Genomic DNA, 17,899 nt, shown 5'->3' on the forward strand with positions numbered 1-17,899 from the left:
ATGCCCGGGGCCCGTGGGGCTGCTGGCGGCCTGGCCCCTGAGATGCGCGGGGCGGGAGCGGCGGGGCTGCTGGCGCTGCTGCTGCTGCTGCTGCTGCTGCTGCTGCTGGGCCCGGGCGGCGGGGCCGAGGGGGGGCCGGCGGGCGAGAGGGGCGCTGGCGGGGGCGGGGCGCTGGCCCGCGAGCGCTTCAAGGTGGTCTTTGCGCCGGTGATCTGCAAGCGGACCTGTCTCAAGGGCCAGTGTCGGGACAGTTGTCAGCAGGGCTCCAACATGACGCTCATCGGAGAGAACGGCCACAGCACCGATACGCTCACGGGCTCCGGCTTCCGCGTGGGTGAGGGCCGGGGACACGGGCAGGGGGAGCGGGGAAGGCAGGCACCTGGACAAATGCGGGGTGCCTGGCAGCGTAAGCCACGCAGGCCACGTGACCCTGGGGGTCGTGGGTTGAGAGAGCAGAGCCTGAGGGCCTGGGGCCCCAGGGGCTTCAGGGGGCTTGGGAGGCTGGAGTGCTGGGGCCAGAGTTGGGAGGGCTGCATGGAAGCCTGGACTTTACAGCTTTGGGTTGGCATTGAGGCCTAAGGTGTGGGGTGATGCTGGGGTCCTGGATGACACAGGCCTCTAGGAAAGTGCTGGGTCCTGAGAGGGAGGCAGGGTCAGCGGCAGGGGCTTTTGAGGGATGTGAGCCGGGGGCAGGAGGTCTCAGAGAAGGGATAAGTATTCCCCCAAGAAACAGCCTTGCTGGAAGAAACAGGAAAAGTCTTCAAAAACTGTCTAAAGTAGGGCCTGCCAGTGGTAGACACCTGCATTCTCTGGGAGGAGGAGCTGAGGTCAGGGCTGGGAGTGAGGGAATTAGTTCCTGGCAAGGTCTTAGAGGGGAGGGGCGTTGAGGCCTAAGAAGTGGGGAGCAGGCCTGGAAGTAGGGGCTGGTTTGGGTCCTCAGCCTCTCCTCTTCCTGATGCCCCATCTATGCTTCCCCCATAAATCTTAACAGCTCTGCCTCAGAGTCTCCCCTCAACAAAGCCGTGATAACTTCCCATTTCCACCTGGAGTCCACCCCTTCCCCAACATCTCTCTTCAGAGGACCAGGCCTGGGCTCAGCTCTCCTCCCTCAGGGCCCTGTGGGCCAGGCTGGGGGAGGTGTCCCAGCAGTAATTACCCTCCTGGACAGGGTAATTAGGCCTGGCACCAGCAAAACAGCCCCTCTTACATGTTCCTATACTCATGTACCCACTCAGACCTGAGGAACCCCACAGATGTGGGGTTCTCATGAGATGTGCATGTGTGTCTGTGTGCAAGTGTGCGCGTGCGTGCTTGCACATGACACACCCACGGGGGTATGCCCGGCTTTGGAGTGGCACACTGGGATCAAGTACTAGTTTCTTTGTGTTGTCTTGGGTGCATGTCTGCAATCACTATGGGAGTGTTTATGTAAGCCTGTGTTGGTGTCAGAATGAGTCTGTGCATGTGTGTGTGATGAGGTGGCTGTGCATGTGAGTGTACGTGGGCCCGGCCTCCCAAGCCCCCTGGCCATCCTGCCCAGGCTGCTGTCTCCATCCGTGCTGCCCACATCCCCCAGGCTCGGCGCCCAGGCCACAGTGGGCGGGTGTCACAGGGAGGTCACCCTCACCACTATGGGTGACTCATTGGGAGGCAGGAAGGAGAGGATCCTGCCTCCCCCGGCCCAGGACACACCCCTTCTGCCCTGAGAGACTGGCCCCAAGAGGCCGGGCAGGATGGGCTGGGCTGGGCTGGGATGCTCTTAGCCAGGCCCCGATGGCCATGCATGTGGGCCATCCCTCTGAGGCCCTTCAGGTGTCCAGAGAGCCTCAGCCCCACCTTCCCATCCTGGGAAGTGAGGGCAGCCATGTGGCAGGCAGGAGAGGGACTGGGCCTGGTGTGTGAGCTCAGGTCCCCAAGGCTGGATTTCGGATATGAGTGTGTGACAGGAAGACAGAGATCCCATCCTCTCACGGAGCCACTCCTTCATTCATTCCCCCAGCACGTCCTCTGGCATCCAGAGCTGAGGCAGAGGGTGGGTAGGATCTGAGGAAAGGCTCTCTTCCTGGGGGAGGAGCTGAGCCTGGAAGGATAAGATGTGACTATGCAGAGATGGGGGACAAGGCTCTAAGGGGGCGGGAAAGGCATGATTGAAGCCAGGGAGGCAGAAGATGTGGTACATTTATAGGGGACGGGAGATGAGCCCTGGAGCATAGGGTGCACACAGAAAGAGCAGGGGGGATAGGCTGAAAGAAGGTTCCTTCTGGGCCACGTAGAGCAAGGAAGCAAGCTGTGAGCAGGGGTGTGACTGTGCCAGAGCTTTGCCTGAAGCAAGTTTCTCTGGGGGCGCTTGGGATGTTGACAGGCAGGGGAGTGGCAGAGGGCATGGGGAGGAGGGAAGATGGATTATGAGATATTACAGAGGCCAGAACTGGCCGGAGTGGGAGCAGGAGAGATGGAGTATCAAGGCTCGGTTATGAGTGACTGGGCAGGTGGGGATTCCCAGTGGTGGTTCAAGGCCAAGTGGAGGTGGGGAGGCAAGATGCTGATTTCTGATAGGATCCCCTGGGTGGAGGTGCTTAAGAGAGGTCCCGGAGAGGGATAGCTCAAGTTGGCAATGGTGAGGTGTGGGCCCTGGGATGGCAAGACAAAGAGAGGGAGTGAGAGCCCAGAGAGGGCTGAATCAGGGGAAGAATTTAGGGGTGAGGAGGAGGAAGCACCAGAGAGAGATTGGATTGCCAGGAAAGGCCTAAGGGGAGGGAAAGGCTATTCCATCATCATCATCATCATCATCATTTGCTACTACTTATTAAGGACCCACTGTGTAGTAGGCACTGTGTATTAGGCACATTTGTACAGGCTTTGCCCCATTTAATAGACAGGACAGTCCTACAGATGAGGACACTGAGGCACAGAGAGGGCAAGTAAGTTGCTCAGGGCCACACAGTTGGCACATGGCCTCCTAGCTAGGATTTAAGTTGAAGACTTAAGACTCCAGTGGCCCCATGGGTATAAGGATGTTGGGGGACTTACAGGGTAGTTTCTGTGTGTGTGTGTGTGTGTGTGTGATGTGTTACAAAAACCAGCTTCCCAGGGAAGACAGAACTGGTGGGTGGCAAGGAAGCAGGGAGGAGGGGAAGAGACAGGATGTGGGTGAGGGTCTGGGCCTGGGGGCTGGGGACAGGGGTCTGCCTGGGCCCTGACGCACCTTTCCTCCCCAGTGGTGTGCCCTCTGCCCTGCATGAACGGCGGCCAGTGCTCCTCCCGAAACCAGTGCCTGTGTCCCCCGGACTTCACCGGTCGCTTCTGCCAGGTGCCCGCTGGAGGAACTGGCGGGGGCACTGGCGGCTCAGGCCCTGGGCTTGGTCGGGCTGGGGCCCTGTCCACAGGCGCGCTGCCTCCCTTGGCTCCGGAAGGCGAGTCTGTGGCCAGCAAGCACGCCATCTACGCGGTCCAGGTGATCGCCGATCCGCCGGGGCCTGGGGAGGGGCCCCCTGCCCAGCATGCAGCCTTCCTGGTGCCCCTCGGGCCAGGACAGATCTCAGCGGAAGGTACCAGGCAACGGGCAGACCCCGGGAGGCCGAGGTGGGCGGGCACTAGGGTGGCAGGTCCCGGGCGGAGGCCAGCCCTGGAGAACCGCCCGCACTGCCAACCGGCGCTGCGGGGCAGCCCTGAAGCCGCTGTGTCCCGCCCCCCAGTGCAGGCCCCACCCCCCGTGGTGAACGTGCGCGTCCACCACCCGCCCGAGGCCTCCGTCCAAGTGCACCGCATCGAAGGGCCCAACGCCGAGGGCCCGGCCCCCTCCCAGCACCTGCTGCCGCACCCCAAGCCTCCGCATCCTCGGCCACCCACCCAGAAGCCCCTGGGCCGCTGCTTCCAGGACACGCTGCCCAAGCAGCCCGTGAGTGAATCCACAGTCGCCGCTGGACCGGCCCTTCAGTCTCTCGGGGCTGCCCTGTTCCAACCCACCCAGATTGCTCAAAACTGGGGATGTCCTGCAGGTTGAGTGGAGGAGGAAAAGGGCCTCCGGAGGGAGGCCAGGTGGGGGCTGGGCACCCTGTGACCCCTGTTCACACTCCTCTCCGTAGTGTGGCAGCAATCCCCTCCCCGGCCTCACCAAGCAGGAAGACTGCTGTGGAAGCATCGGCACAGCCTGGGGCCAGAGCAAGTGTCACAAGTGCCCCCAGCTGCAGTGTGAGTGCCGTGGCTCAGTGAGAGCTCCCACTCCCCACAGGGTGGCTCCGCCGACACCCCTCTCAGCCCTGCAGTGGGAGACCCCAGTCCAAGCAGCCTGAGCCTCTCACTGCCCACCCAATTCCCCTTAGCGTCCCACCCTGCCTGTCCCCAGTGCCCTCCCTTCCCTCTCTGCAGGCCCCCCAAGGTCCTCTCCTGCCATCCTCTCCTCTCTCTGCAGACACAGGGGTGCAGAAGCCAGGGCCTGTACGTGGGGAGGTGGGCACTGACTGCCCCCAGGGCTACAAGAGGCTCAACAGCACACACTGCCAGGGTACGGCCAGCTGGAGATTCTGTGGGCTGGAGGGGTAGGCCGGTTGTCACTGGGGGAGGTCCTGTGGTGGACGAGCGGGGAGGTGGGGGAGGGGCAGAACCCTGAGGTCCTTGGAGCAGCTTGCTGTCACCCCATGGCCCCAGACTGGAGGGACCAAACTCTCCCTTACCACAGACATCAATGAGTGCGCGATGCCAGGCATGTGTCGCCATGGTGACTGCCTCAACAACCCTGGCTCCTATCGCTGTGTCTGCCCACCTGGCCATAGCTTGGGCCCCTCCCGCACACAGTGCATTGGTGAGACTGGGGGATCCTTAGAGGTCAAAAAGCATGGGTGGGAGGTTAAGCCTCCAAACAGTAAGGATCAGAGGTCACAGAAGTCAAAGTGGGGTCAAGGGTTGACTTCAGGTGAAACAAGGCCCAGAGCAGATAGGGTCAGGGATCAGTGGGTTCAGGAGTTGCATGAGATCTGGGGTTAGAGGTCGCGTGGGGTCAGGGATTATATGGAGTTAAGGTCATATGAGACCATGGGCTTGATGAGTGGGAGGGATAAAGTCTAGAGCAGCTAGAATCAGGGGTCAGTGGGGTCAGTGGTCACCGAAGTTTCAGGTGTTACATGAGGTCAGAATAACACAGGTTTCAGGGGTCATATGAATTCAGGGTCATGTGCGATCAGGGGCCACATGAGCCTTAAGCGTTGTCTGGGCCAGAGAGGCAAGGTCTGGAGCAGATGGGAAGGGGGATGTGGGCAGTGTTCAGGCCCAGATGCCCATGCCCACCACTGGCCCCTGCAGCGGACAAGCCAGAGGAGAAGAGCCTATGTTTCCGCCTGGTGAGTCCTGAGCACCAGTGCCAGCACCCGCTGACCACGCGCCTCACCCGTCAACTCTGCTGCTGCAGTGTTGGCAAGGCCTGGGGCACCAGGTGCCAGCGCTGCCCAGCTGATGGCACTGGTGAGCCTGGGGCATTTGTGGCTGGGGGGCTGTCTGTGTGCCTATCCAGGAAATGCTCACTTCTCTGCCCCTTGCTCTGGCCGCAGCTGCCTTCAAGGAGATCTGTCCAGCTGGGAAGGGGTACCACATCCTCACCTCCCACCAGACGCTCACCATTCAGGGTGAAAGTGACTTTTCCCTTTTCCTGCACCCTGATGGGCCACCCAAGCCCCAGCAGCTCCCTGAGAGCCCCAGCCGGGCACCACCACCTGAGGACACAGAGGAAGAGAGAGGTCTGGCCTGACCCCTCCTGTTACCTGACAGTTGCTGAACCCCTAGGTCTGACACCTTGACCCTTGATCCACAGATATGACCTGAGTGTAACCTCTAACTCCTAGTCCCAGACCAGCACTGACCCCCAGAGCTGATACTCTGACTCCTAACCAATGTTGTAACTAACCCCAGTATTAACCCCTGATCAACAGAATTTGACCATTTATTGCCCTCCAGATTCAATCCTCTGACTCCAGGACCCCTTTGATTTCCAGACCAGGGCACTAATACAGCTCAAATGCTGCCCCTAGATCTGACCTTCTGACCGCTGACCCAGGGATTTGACCCTGGCTATAACCTCCCAAGCCAAGGACCTTGTCCAACCATTGCTTCACTGACCTGTGATGGAAACACTCCCTGACCTCAGGATCTAACCCTTGATGCTTGATCCAGAGACATGATCGTTGAACTCTTAGGGACCCTGACCACAAATACCCAAGTGCCAATCCCAGACTTGACTCCCTTCTCCCAGCCCAACACTTACCGGCCCCATCTTCTTCCCTTCTAGGGGTGAGCACAGACTCAGTGAGTATGAGAGCCCAGGTGGGAGGGGCAGGGAGGCCAAGGAGACACAGAGGGCTCATGTTGCTGTCACCCGCAGCCAGTGATCGAAGAGCAGTCCGCGCAGCAGAGCCATCCGACTGTCACCACATCTCCTGCCCGGCCCTACCCTGGTGAGCTGGGCACCGTAGGAACCAGTCCTCAAGGGCTGTCACTGCCGGGGAAGTTCACAGTCTAGGCACCAGGGGGCGGTGAAGCTGGGTATGAAGTTCCCAGCCGGTGACCTGCGGAGAGAGGGGCGGCGCTCTCAGCTTCCTCACCAGCTGACGAGTGTGCCCTGCTGCCTGCAGAGCTGATCTCCCGGCCCTCGCCGCCCTGGTTCCTGCCCGACTTGCCCCCGTCCCGAAGTGCGGTAGAGATCGCCCCTACTCAGGTCACAGGTAAGACCCGCCCACCTAGGCCACGCCCGAGGTAAGCCACGCCCCTAACTTAGTTTTTCTCCTCCCTTACCCCCTCCAATCATTCCCGAGCACTAAAACATCCAGGGTTTACTATGTGCCAGGCCCTGGGCTGGGCGTTGTGGAAGCCTCAGTGTGCAGCAGAGATCCCACTCTGCCCTCAACTGATCCGGGTATTATGGTGGTCAGCCCAGGCCGAAGGCATTTATTCATATATTCTACAACTATCTATTGAGCACCTACTATGTGTAGGCACTGTTTAAGTGCTGGGGATACAGTAATGAGCAAAACAGACAAAAGTTCCCTATCCTTGTGGAGTAGACAGACAACAAACAGATCAATGAGTCCAAATCTAGTATGTCTCATAAATGCTATGAAAAAAAAAAATAGAGAAGAAGGAAGGAAGTCTGGGCGGGGGGTGGGGTGATAATATGCGCGGTGGCAATGAGAGAAGGCTTTCTGAGCAGGGCTTTAAAGATTGTTAGAAATTAACAACGAGAAGTGGGAAAGAAATGGGCGGGTTGGGAAAAAGGACATTCCAGTTTGGGCAGAAGTTTGGGCAAAGGCATGGAAACATGAAACCCTGGTTTCATGGAGCGGGGAGAAACCACACACACAGATCAGTGTTTCTGAACTAGGGGAGGACCGGCTCAGGGAGCCTTGTTAAGAGGCTTGGGTTTGATCCCAAAGGCTGTGGGAAGTGTCTGCAGGGTTTTGGGCATCGTAATAATTGCTAGCTATGGCTGAACAGTTGCCCTGGGCCAGGCACTGACTGAAGAGTTTTACATACTAAATACCGTTTACCCTTCTCATACTCTGTGAAGTGGGCACTGTTAGCCTCATTTTCCAGATGAGAAAATTGTGGCTAAGGGAGGTCCAGGGACTGGTCCCAGGTCACACAGCTGAGCCAGATTCAAGCCCATGTCTCTGTGGACTCCAAAGCCACAAGGAAGCCACCAGCCTGGTTGAAAACCGGAGGTTAGATGAGCTCCTGGTGGAAGGTGACTGCCCTGGAAGTCTGCACAGGCTAGGAAGTCTGCACAGGCTAGGAACCACCCAGGGACAGCCTGGGGGCTGTGGGAATGTGGAGGAAGAGACACATGCGGAGGCATCTCAGAGGAGGGGGTGTTAAGGATGCCTAGGGAGAGGCCCTCAAAGAGAACAGCCTGCAAGAGCCCACTGGCCAGGTGTGTTTGGGAGGGGGTACAGTTCAGCATCAAGGCCTGGGCTGCATGGGGCAGGGCTCAGGGGAGGGACCACAAGGAGGGAGAGGTGGAGGCAGGGAGTACTAGGAATCATAGGAAATAGGGTGAGGAGGATTCCTGGATCTGACCACTTATGCACAGCCCTGTGCGAGCCAGGATTCCCAGGAAACCAGCTCCTGTCTGCCTTGGGAGGGGGAGGAAAACACCTGTTCTGGAATGGGGGGCGGGCAGGTCCCTAAGGCAAGGGGGTGTTGGTTCACTGATCTAGAGGATGTTTGTGTGGGTGAGGCTGCAGGGTTTGAGGTATTGAGGTGACTGGGGTCAGGGTATCATAAGTGGGGATAGAAGTATCAAGGTTTCCTGGAGTTGAGGAGTTAGGGATGTCAGGGACCTGGGGTCATGGTTTGGGGCTACCGGAGGTTGTGATGTTGGGGTTATCTGTGATGGAGGTGTAGGGAATCCTAGGATTGGAGCACCCGAGCTTAGGGTGCGACCCGGCCCAGGTATCCGGGTCGTTAGTAATGGGCTATCCAGGTCCTCCCTGGGGACGTGGCAGAAAGTGAATGCTCCCTGCCTGGTCCCCCAACCCCGGCAGAGACGGACGAGTGCCGACTGAACCAGAACATCTGTGGCCACGGGGAGTGCGTCCCGGGACCCTCGGACTATTCCTGCCATTGTAACCCGGGCTACCGGTCGCATCCGCAGCACCGCTACTGCGTGGGTGAGCGTGGCGAGTGGGTGGCGCGGGGGCGGCCCTGGCTCCCGACAGACCTCTGACGCCTCCCCGCCCGCGCGCCCTTCTCAGACGTGAACGAGTGCGAGGCGGAGCCGTGCGGCGCCGGGAGGGGCATCTGCATGAACACCGGCGGCTCCTACAACTGCCACTGCAACCGCGGCTACCGCCTGCACGTCGGCGCCGGGGGACGCTCGTGCGTGGGTGAGCACGGCCAGGCCGGGGGTGGCGCTGGGGCTAGGTGGACCCGGGGGGCTCTCCCGACCGCATGTAATCCCCTCCGCCGCCTTGCACTCCCCTCGCGCCCCCTTCCTCCCGCTCAGACCTGAACGAGTGCGCCAAGCCCCACCTGTGCGGCGACGGCGGCTTCTGCATCAACTTTCCCGGTCACTACAAGTGCAACTGCTACTCCGGCTACCGGCTCAAAACCTCTCGACCGCCCGTGTGCGAAGGTGGGGAAGACCCCATCCAGACCGCCGGGGGTCCTCAGCGGTCCCTCGGCCTGGGGTGGGGGCGGAGGGCCTCACTCCCGTCTCTGCCCAGCTCTGGGCCTCTCAGAGGTTTCGGTCCGGAGCCCAGAGGGCCCGCTTCGCCTTGTCGATTTATGACGAAGGGAGGCCCTGCCGAGGACCCTGAGCGCCTGGCCGGCCACGTTGTCCCCAAACGAGTCCTCTTCCTCCCTACTCTGCAGACATCGACGAGTGCCGAGACCCTAGCTCCTGCCCGGATGGCAAATGCGAGAACAAGCCTGGGAGCTTCAAGTGCATTGCCTGTCTTCCCGGCTACCGCAGCCAGGGGGGAGGGGCCTGCCGCGGTGAGGGCGAGGCCTGGGTCCGGGGTACGGTACGGGGCGGGGCCTCGAAAGCAAATGGGCGGGGCCCTTCGGGAGTCGCCCCTGTGATGGGGCGGGGCAAATGGCGGTGGGAGTCACCTCCAGACTGGGCTTCCTTCCCGGGAGTAGAGGCCCCCCCATCCCGGGCGGAGGGGGCTCCCACCCCCTCACATTGCATCATCCGGTGGGGCGGAGTCCGAGGCGAGCCTTCTCCGCTGCAGACGTGAACGAGTGCGCCGAGGGCAGCCCCTGCTCTCCCGGCTGGTGCGAGAACCTCCCGGGCTCCTTCCGCTGCACGTGCGCCCAGGGCTATGCGCCCGCGCCGGACGGCCGCAGTTGCCTGGGTGAGCTCCAGCCCTCCCCGCCCTGCCACCCGCCACCCATTCACGCGCCGAAGCTGGGGACTGGGTCACCCCGTCTGGCGGACGGGTGGTTAGGAGGTAGCTAATTCACAGACGCCGCCCCTTCACTGATCCACTCACTAGTTTCCTCAGCGGACCTGGAGGAGGAGGGGGCGAACAGAATTTCTACGTAGGAAGGTTCTTAAGAGGCAAAGCTTGAAGCTGCGTTTGCAAAGCACGTTACTTAAATCTGATGGGGAAAAAAGATATAAAAGAAAGGGGATGTTAGTAGTCCCCCCGACACTAATGTTTCTTATGTATCCGGAGGAACGCTGAGGGCTGGGATTCAGAGAAACTGGAGAACAATAGACACCAACTGTAGAGCGCAGGGCTGTAGGACTGGATGGAGTTTGGGTGTTCCTGGGAAACCTCAGCGGGGCTGGGAGAAGGGGAGGTCTGAGTGCTCATAAAGGATCAACAGGAGTTAGCCAAGCGAAGAAAGGTGAGAGGGAAGAGCATGCCAGGAGCAGCGCCAGCGAAGTCAGAGGCAAACACTAGCACGGAGTGTACAGGGAATGTAAGGTGTAAGCAGGGGAGCAGGGGATGGGGGCTGAGGCTGGCCGGTGAGGGGCAGGTCCCCACCCCCTGAAGGGCCCACCTAAGCCCTGCCCAGGAGGTTGAGCTTCACCCTGAGGATATTAGGAGGCACCTGAAGCTTTTTTTGTTTGTTTGTTTGCGGTACGCGGGCCTCTCACTGTTGTGGCCTCTCCCATTGCGGAGCACAGGCTCCGGACGCGCAAGCTGAGCGGCCATGGCTCACGGGTCCAGCCGCTCCGCGGCATGTGGGATCTTCCCGGACCGGGGCACGAACCCGTGTCCCCTGCATCGGCAGGCGGACTCTCAACCACTGCGCCACCAGGGAAGCCCACCTGAAGCATTTTAAGGGGAAGAATGACAAGACTGGCCATTTGTGTTAGAAAGTTCCCTGATGCCCATTGTGGAGAGTGGCTGGAGGTCTGGTGGGGACTCAGGACAGAGACAGTGGTGGACCTGATGAGAATAGAGGCCTAAGGATGGTCATGAGATTATGTGATATTAGAGAAATACTAGAACGCGTTACCTGGGCTGCTTGTTAACTGGATGTCAAGGTGAAGGAGAGAGGGGAGTAAGGGATCCTCAGGTTTCCAGTTTGGGTGATTCAGTGGGTTCTGCTCACCGGGATAGGGTCCCCTGGGGTGGGGCATGTTTGAGAAGGAAGACACTAAGTTTCATGTTGGACAGTTGAGCGGGTGGTCCCTGTGGGCCTTTCAGCTGGCAATGCCAGCAGAGGGTGGGCCATACTGATTGGAAACCTTGGGCCAGACACACCCAACTGGAACTGTGTATTATGGGGGTGTGGATCCTTGGGGTGTCACTGGGAGGGTGTGAAGCCTTGGGGTGTCACTGGGAGGGTGTGAAGTGTTGGGGTGTGCCCTGGGAGGAGCTGTGGAGACTTAGGGTGTCACTGGGGGTGTGTGGAGCCTCGGGGTAGGCACTGGGGAGAGCTGTGGAGCCTTGGGGTGTGAACTGGGGGCATGTGGAGCCTTGGGGTGCAGTCAAGGATGGTGGGTCTGGTGAGGGGAGCCTTGGCAGAGCCTTGTGGATACTGCCACGTCGGTAGAAGGCAGGGGAATTGGAGCAGGAGATGGCGGAGCAGAGGTGGTGGGAGGGCCCAGGGAGCACTAGCTGAGAAGCTGGGGAGCGGAGGCATGCAGGGAAGAGGAGGATGAGGTAAATGCAACGGAGAGGTTCTTGTCAAATAAGAACTAGCTGGGGAGACGAGAAGGTCCCTGGTGGCCTTGGCAGGGTAGCTTCCGTGGCATGACGGGAGGCCAGAAGATGCAGGCAGCAAGTGAGGAGGAGTGAGACCTGGGGTCACCAGAGTGGGGTGTAGGCTGTAGGCTGAGGAGAACAGTAGAGGTTTGGAACTGCCCAAGAGCACGGGGGCTACCTAGGGGTTTGGAGTGTCAAGGCTTGAGAGGAGGAGGAGAGGGTAGCGCTAGCCATGCTGAGGATCTGGCCGGGCTGGAGGCCAGAGGGAGTGGAGTGGCCCAGGGTGCTCAGCTTGGTGGCTGGCTCCAGCCCCGCTCAGCACCCAGGATCCTGAGAAGCAGGCTAGGGCTCTTTGCCAGACCAGTGAGGAGGAAGGAGAGGTGTTCATGGGCCCTTGCTAGAGGAGGTAGAGTTGGGGGCTTGAGAACAGCGGAGGCAGTGGGAAGGAAGCTGCACCTGAGATGTCCAAGAGGGGGCCGATCCCAGCCCCTTGTACCGAGAGTGAGTGGCTGGCACTGAGGTGAAGGTCACAGAAACTGAGGGATGAAGGGCTGTAAGGTCAGAGGCTGGGCCTGGCTGTCCAAGTGGATGCTGAAAACTCCTAGGACGGGGAGGAAGAGAGAGGGAGAGGGGCTAGGAAGGTGGGTGCGGACAGCGATAGAAAGGCTGGCGTGGGGGCCAAGTGCACCCCAGAGGAAGAGTGTGGTTTGAAAGGGGTCTGGGGTGTGGGCAACGACCAGCTTCCACCAGAAAGGACTGCAGAGAAGCATGCTCTCAGAGCCAAGTCCCTTTACTGCACAAGCAGAACAAGTTATTCTGTGAGACCAAAGATATAGGGGAGCTTATTTACATGGGAAGGAAGGCAGCCATGGCAGCTGGGGGAAGGGCAAGAGCAGCCGTGAGAGCAGGTGGGGCCAGGAAGCCCAGGGCAGGATGGGATTGTTTGGTGAGAACAGATGAAGGATGGGGAGGCCAGAGTTCTTTGGAATCATACGTGGCCCAGGGTTCCTGGCAGCACCTGGCCTGGTCGTTAGGGCATAGTGTGCCACACAGGAGCGGGGTGAGGGTCCCATGCTTCTCTCCAGCTCCACTCACCTCAGCTCTGGTGCTCCAGGCCATGGGCAGGAGTGGGAAAAGGGTAGCAGAGGCCCAAGACCATCCCATCCTGGCCCTCTGACAGCCCCTGTGCTCCACAGATGTGGATGAGTGTGAGGCTGGGGACATGTGTGACAACGGCATCTGCACCAACACGCCAGGCTCCTTCCAGTGTCAGTGCCTCTCTGGCTACCATCTGTCAAGGGACCGGAGCCACTGTGAGGGTGAGGGGGGCCTTGAGCTGGGGGGCTGACCTGTTCCTCCCTGCCCCAAGACCCCCACTGCCCAGGCCCCAAGCCCAGGGGCTACCTGTAAACAAGCCAGGCACTCCCATGGCCAGCCCCCATCCAGATCCAAGATGAGGCCTGGGGTGTGGGCCCTACCCAGGGCTCTACGGGAAGCCATGGAAGCCTCAGGCTGTGTGTGATTGGGCTTAGCCCCTGAGATTCTCCCCCTCTTTGATCCCCTACAGACATTGATGAGTGTGACTTTCCCGCAGCCTGCATTGGGGGTGATTGCATCAACACCAATGGCTCCTATCGATGTCTCTGTCCCCAGGGGCATCGGCTGGTAGGCGGCCGGAAGTGCCAAGGTATGGGGGGATTGGCTGAGAGCTCCCGAGGAGCAATGGCAGGCAGAAGTAATCTCCTAGACACATCACTGATCTGTCTTTCCATCCATCCATCCACTCACTCATCCTTCTACTCTTTCACTGAAAATAACAACAGTGATAATAACAGTAGTTAACGATGCTTATTACTATGTGCCAAATCACCCCTATATGCATTCATCCAACAAGAGTTTACTGAGCATCTAATATTTGCCAGGTTCTGTGCTATATACTAGATATTGAGCAATGACCCAGGGCTCCCAGCTAGGGGAGACTGACATGTAAATTGATTCTTACAGTTCAGGGTGCTGGGTGCCAAAAGAGGTCTGGACTAGTGATTTATTCCAACAGTTGAATTGGAACTTGAAGCATAAATAGGGTTCCCTAAGGCATAAATAGATTCCCTAAGCAGAGAAAAGCATGGGATGGTATTCCAGGCCCAAAGAACAGTATTTGCAAAGCACAGAGATCTGGAAGAAGCTTGTTGCATTTTAAGGGAGAGTAGACACCTGTGCCCTACACACAGAGCTGAGGGTGTTGGTGGTTTAGAGTAAAGGGTGATGAGACTTAAAGATATTGGGAGACCAAACTGAAAGTCCCCAAATGCTGAGCTGAGAGTTAGGACTTCATTCTGTTAGGTTTTATGAAGAATAATGCATTGAGTGTGCACACAACTACCCACATGCACAGACAGACACGAGTGGATTTCCTGTCCTGTGTACTTTGAAGTCACAGTGGAAATTCAGGCTCTGAACTTGTGTGAGGCCCTTGAGGCATACTCCCGGGGAAAGAGGGGCTCGTTTCCCTCTGAGTGATTCTTTCTGCTCACCTCACTCCCTGAAGACATAGATGAGTGCAGCCAGGACCCGGGTCTGTGCCTTCCCCACGGGGCCTGCGAGAACCTGCAGGGCTCCTACGTTTGCGTCTGCGATGAAGGCTTCACGCCCACCCAGGACCAGCATGGCTGTGAGGGTGAGTGCCCTCTCGGCTTCCCCCTCAATCTAGACAACTCCCCTGAGCTGCAGCTGCAGCTCAGAGTTGTATCCTGGTCCCACCCTCTGGAATGTGGCGAAGAGGAAGAAATCTCTTTTTGCCTGGGAGAGCCCGGTGGGGCCAGACCTCGCAGGAGGGCCCTGAATGCCACATTGAGGATGGAGCTTGGCTTTCACAGGGCAGCTAAGGGGAGCCAGGGGATGTGCGGGAATAGAGGGATGAGGTTGGTGGGCAGCGTGGACAGGCAAAGACATTCTGCAGGAACCTGAGCTGCTCTCCCCTCCCCTCAGAGGTGGAGCAGCCCCACCACAAGAAGGAGTGCTACCTTAACTTCGATGACACCGTGTTCTGCGACAGTGTACTGGCCACCAATGTCACCCAGCAGGAGTGCTGCTGCTCCCTGGGGGCTGGCTGGGGAGACCACTGCGAGATCTATCCCTGCCCAGTCTACAGCTCAGGTCAGGAGCCGGGCAGGCCCTTTCCTTTTTCAGAGCCTCAGTTTCTTCATTTGGAAACGGACTGGGGGAGAGAGCCCCTCCCTGGGTAGGTGGGAAATGAGGCGAGAGCTCCGACCTGCGCCCGACAGCCAGCACACACGCGCTCAATCCTGCCTCCTTCCTTCCCCACGGCCACTATCTCGCTGTAGCTGAGTTCCACAGCCTTTGCCCGGACGGGAAGGGTTACACCCAGGACAACAACATTGTCAACTACGGCATCCCAACCCACCGTGGTAAGTCCCAACACGGCTCCGCCCACCTGGCATGCCCTGCTCCGCCCGCCGAGGTTTGGACCGCCCCGATCCCGCCAGTGCTTGTCAGTGGCGGGTACTGGGGTAAGGCCCGCCCACTCCCTCACCGACTGCCCCGCCCCTCCACAAAGCCCCGCCCCATCACTCTTACGTCAGCGTTCGGAAAAGCCCCTCGCACAGAGTTTTCGTCCCTTCCACCGTAAGCCCCACCCACACGTTCTCCGCTGCGGGGCCTAAGTGGCCCCGCAGGTAGAGGGCGCGGGCGCCCACGGCCTGTCACTCCGCAGACATCGACGAATGCTTATTGTTTGGGGCGGAGATCTGCAAGGAGGGCAAGTGCGTGAACACGCAGCCTGGCTACGAGTGCTATTGCAAGCAAGGCTTCTACTACGACGGGAATCTGCTGGAATGCGTGGGTGAGTGCAGCCGGCCCCCGTGGCCGTGGGAAAGCAGCCGGGAGACACGCACAACCACCCGACTAGGGGCCGGTTCCTACCACTCGCGCTTTTCCTCCCCTCAGACGTGGACGAGTGCTTGGACGAGTCTAATTGCCGGAACGGAGTGTGTGAGAACACGCGCGGTGGCTACCGCTGCGCCTGCACGCCCCCGGCCGAGTACAGCCCGGCGCAGCGCCAGTGTCTGAGCCCAGAGGAGATGGGTGAGGCCCGGGTCGGCCAGCTGGGGAAACAGGAGGGAGGCTGGCCGAGCCGAGCTGTGACTTCCACCCCTACCCACCCATCATCCCCCCGCTGCCCGTAGACGTGGACGAGTGCCAGGACCCCGCAGCCTGCCGCCCTGGCCGCTGCGTCAACCTGCCGGGCTCCTACCGCTGCGAGTGCCGCCCGCCCTGGGTGCCCGGGCCCTCTGGCCGCGACTGCCAGCTCCCCGAGAGCCCGGCCGGTGAGGGCAAGGGTCATCTTGGGCTCTCCAGAGCCCTGTCCGCCGCCTGGAGACCCGGGGCCGCGGTTCCCCCGAGGGTGGGTTGGAGCGGGGGAGGGCGCTCCTCCCTGACGCCGGGTCCCCCTCCGCAGAGCGTGCCCCGGAGCGGCGGGACGTGTGCTGGAGCCAGCGCGGAGAGGACGGCATGTGTGCGGGCCCCCTGGCCGGGCCCGCCCTCACCTTCGACGACTGCTGCTGTCGCCAGGGCCGAGGTTGGGGAGCCCAGTGCCGCCCGTGCCCGTCGCGCGGCGCCGGTGAGCCGGCCCGGGAGGGGTTGCCCGGGAGGGAGTTCGGGGCGGGAGCCGGGGTGAATCGACACCGCTGACGGCTGACCGCCCCCTGCCCTCTCAGGGTCCCAGTGCCCGACGTCGCAGAGTGAGAGCAATTCCTTCTGGGACGCGAGTCCCCTGCTGCTGGGAAAGCCCCCGCGAGGTGAGTGCAAAGGGAGGGACAGAGGCGGGGTCCGTGGCCATCGCTGGGAGCGGTGTTGACGTCTGCATTCTCCCGGCGCAGAAGAGGACAGCTCGGAGGAGGATTCAGACGAGTGCCGCTGCGTGAGCGGCCGCTGTGTGCCTCGGCCGGGCGGCGCAGTGTGCGAGTGTCCTGGTGGCTTCCAGCTAGACGCCTCCCGCGTGCGCTGCGTCGGTGAGCAGGGCCGAGGGGCGGGGCAGTGGAGGGGCGGGGCCAGAGGCTGGTGGCAGGCGGGCGGGGCGGGGCCCTGCAGAACCCCGCCTGGACCGGAAGCCAAGAGCGCCGCGCGGCTCCGGCTCAGTCGCGAAGGCCGCACCTGTCAACTCCCACACCCAGACATCGACGAGTGCCGAGAGCTGAACCAGCGCGGGCTACTATGCAAGAGCGAGCGCTGCGTGAACACGAGCGGTTCCTTCCGCTGCGTCTGCAAAGCTGGCTTCGCGCGCAGCCGCCCGCATGGAGCTTGCGTGCCCCAGCGCCGCCGCTGACACCACCCTCGGTCTGGACCTCGGCAATCACCGAGGAGTTTCTGACCGACACTTGGGGCGAGCTCCGCCTCTCGCTTGTGCCCTGACTCGGGGCTCGGACCCAGGGACCCTTCGGGGCCCGCAGACCCCTTCCCCGAGCCCCATGTTCCAAGGGTGCCCATACCAGCTCCACCCGGTTCATAGGCAGATGTTGGGTCTCTGGCGCTGCCGGCCTTCCTTCCAGAGGGCGTTTCCCAGAAAGTGATAAATCAGATCGTGCCTCTTTACTCTGGGTTTTCGAAGTAAATTGATGTTCATGTCCGTGGTGGGCGCGGTCTCCGAAGGGCAGCACCAGACCCCAGCCTCCTCGGAGGGGCTAGACTGAGCCTAGCACAGGGGGTGCGAAATAGAATTTATTGTGGCTCTGATTATGTATATGTGAGATGTGCCTGGCCAGGCCGGCCGGGCTCCCAGGGTTTGTACAATAAATACATCAGCGGGGCCTGCTCTCCGGGGCTGGGAAGCACCCACACCCGCGGTTCAGTCCAGCTTCCGGGTTCCCAGCTTCATGGGGCCCTTGGCTGTCTTTTTCTCAGCGCGTTTCGCCTCCATCTCCCGCCTACGCTCCTCGCGCTTCTTCCGGGCTAGCTCCGCCTTGGCCTGTCCTGGGATCAAGAAGGGGAGGAGGGCTGACAGCGTCAGAACAACCGAAGTCTCAGCTTCCCGGCCCATGCCTGCCCCAGAGGAGGGTAGCCCTAGCCCATCAGCCAGCCAGCCCAGGGGAAGCACTTACGGCTCTCGGCCTCCAGGCCCTCCCAGTTGTCATCACCCCACGAGTCCCGCCTCGGCTGAAAAGGGAAGTGTGGGCTGGAGTGGAGGCCTACTCTCAGTTGAGGTCCACCCCAGGCCTGCACCCTCCCACTGG

The 17,899-nt window shown here is 60.5% G+C and overlaps 2 protein-coding genes across 25 annotated transcripts in view; one reads left to right on the top strand and one right to left on the bottom strand.

The window, feature by feature from the left end:
* On the top strand, positions 1-17,517 carry LTBP3 (latent transforming growth factor beta binding protein 3; the record flags this gene model as incomplete). 2 transcript variants are annotated; one of them, XM_079708422.1, is made up of 28 exons in its annotated part: positions 1-334; positions 3,219-3,548; positions 3,696-3,898; positions 4,086-4,191; positions 4,412-4,504; positions 4,679-4,801; positions 5,299-5,457; positions 5,544-5,729; positions 6,278-6,294; positions 6,371-6,443; positions 6,621-6,710; positions 8,529-8,654; positions 8,739-8,870; positions 8,990-9,118; positions 9,358-9,480; positions 9,720-9,842; positions 12,848-12,970; positions 13,219-13,338; positions 14,200-14,328; positions 14,640-14,807; positions 14,996-15,079; positions 15,385-15,513; positions 15,618-15,755; positions 15,857-15,997; positions 16,129-16,290; positions 16,388-16,468; positions 16,550-16,681; positions 16,844-17,517. In XM_079708422.1, 28 exons carry the CDS (start codon positions 1-3, stop codon positions 16,993-16,995), a joined length of 3,906 nt encoding a protein of 1,301 aa, XP_079564548.1. In that variant the 3' UTR covers positions 16,996-17,517. The 2 variants fall into 2 exon arrangements, with proteins under 2 accessions (XP_079564548.1, XP_079564549.1); XM_079708423.1 differs by lacking the exon at positions 15,857-15,997.
* The window catches only part of SCYL1 (SCY1 like pseudokinase 1), a gene marked incomplete at its 5' end in the record, with an annotated part of 12,746 nt that continues 11,782 nt past the window's right edge, over positions 16,936-17,899 (bottom strand). For 16 of the 23 annotated variants that reach the window (XM_079708446.1, XM_079708442.1, XM_079708425.1 and 13 more), the window contains 2 exons: positions 16,936-17,639; positions 17,768-17,822. In XM_079708446.1, coding sequence (XP_079564572.1) covers positions 17,515-17,639; positions 17,768-17,822 — 180 coding nt within the window. In that variant the 3' untranslated portion in view covers positions 16,936-17,514. The remainder of the gene's footprint in view (positions 17,640-17,767; positions 17,823-17,899) is intronic. The other 7 variants (XM_079708437.1, XM_079708436.1, XM_079708433.1 and 4 more) reach the window with 2 other exon arrangements.

The sequence above is a fragment of the Hyperoodon ampullatus genome (genome assembly GCF_949752795.1).
Source record: "Hyperoodon ampullatus genome assembly, chromosome: 7".
NCBI classification, from domain to species: domain Eukaryota; kingdom Metazoa; phylum Chordata; class Mammalia; order Artiodactyla; family Ziphiidae; genus Hyperoodon; species Hyperoodon ampullatus.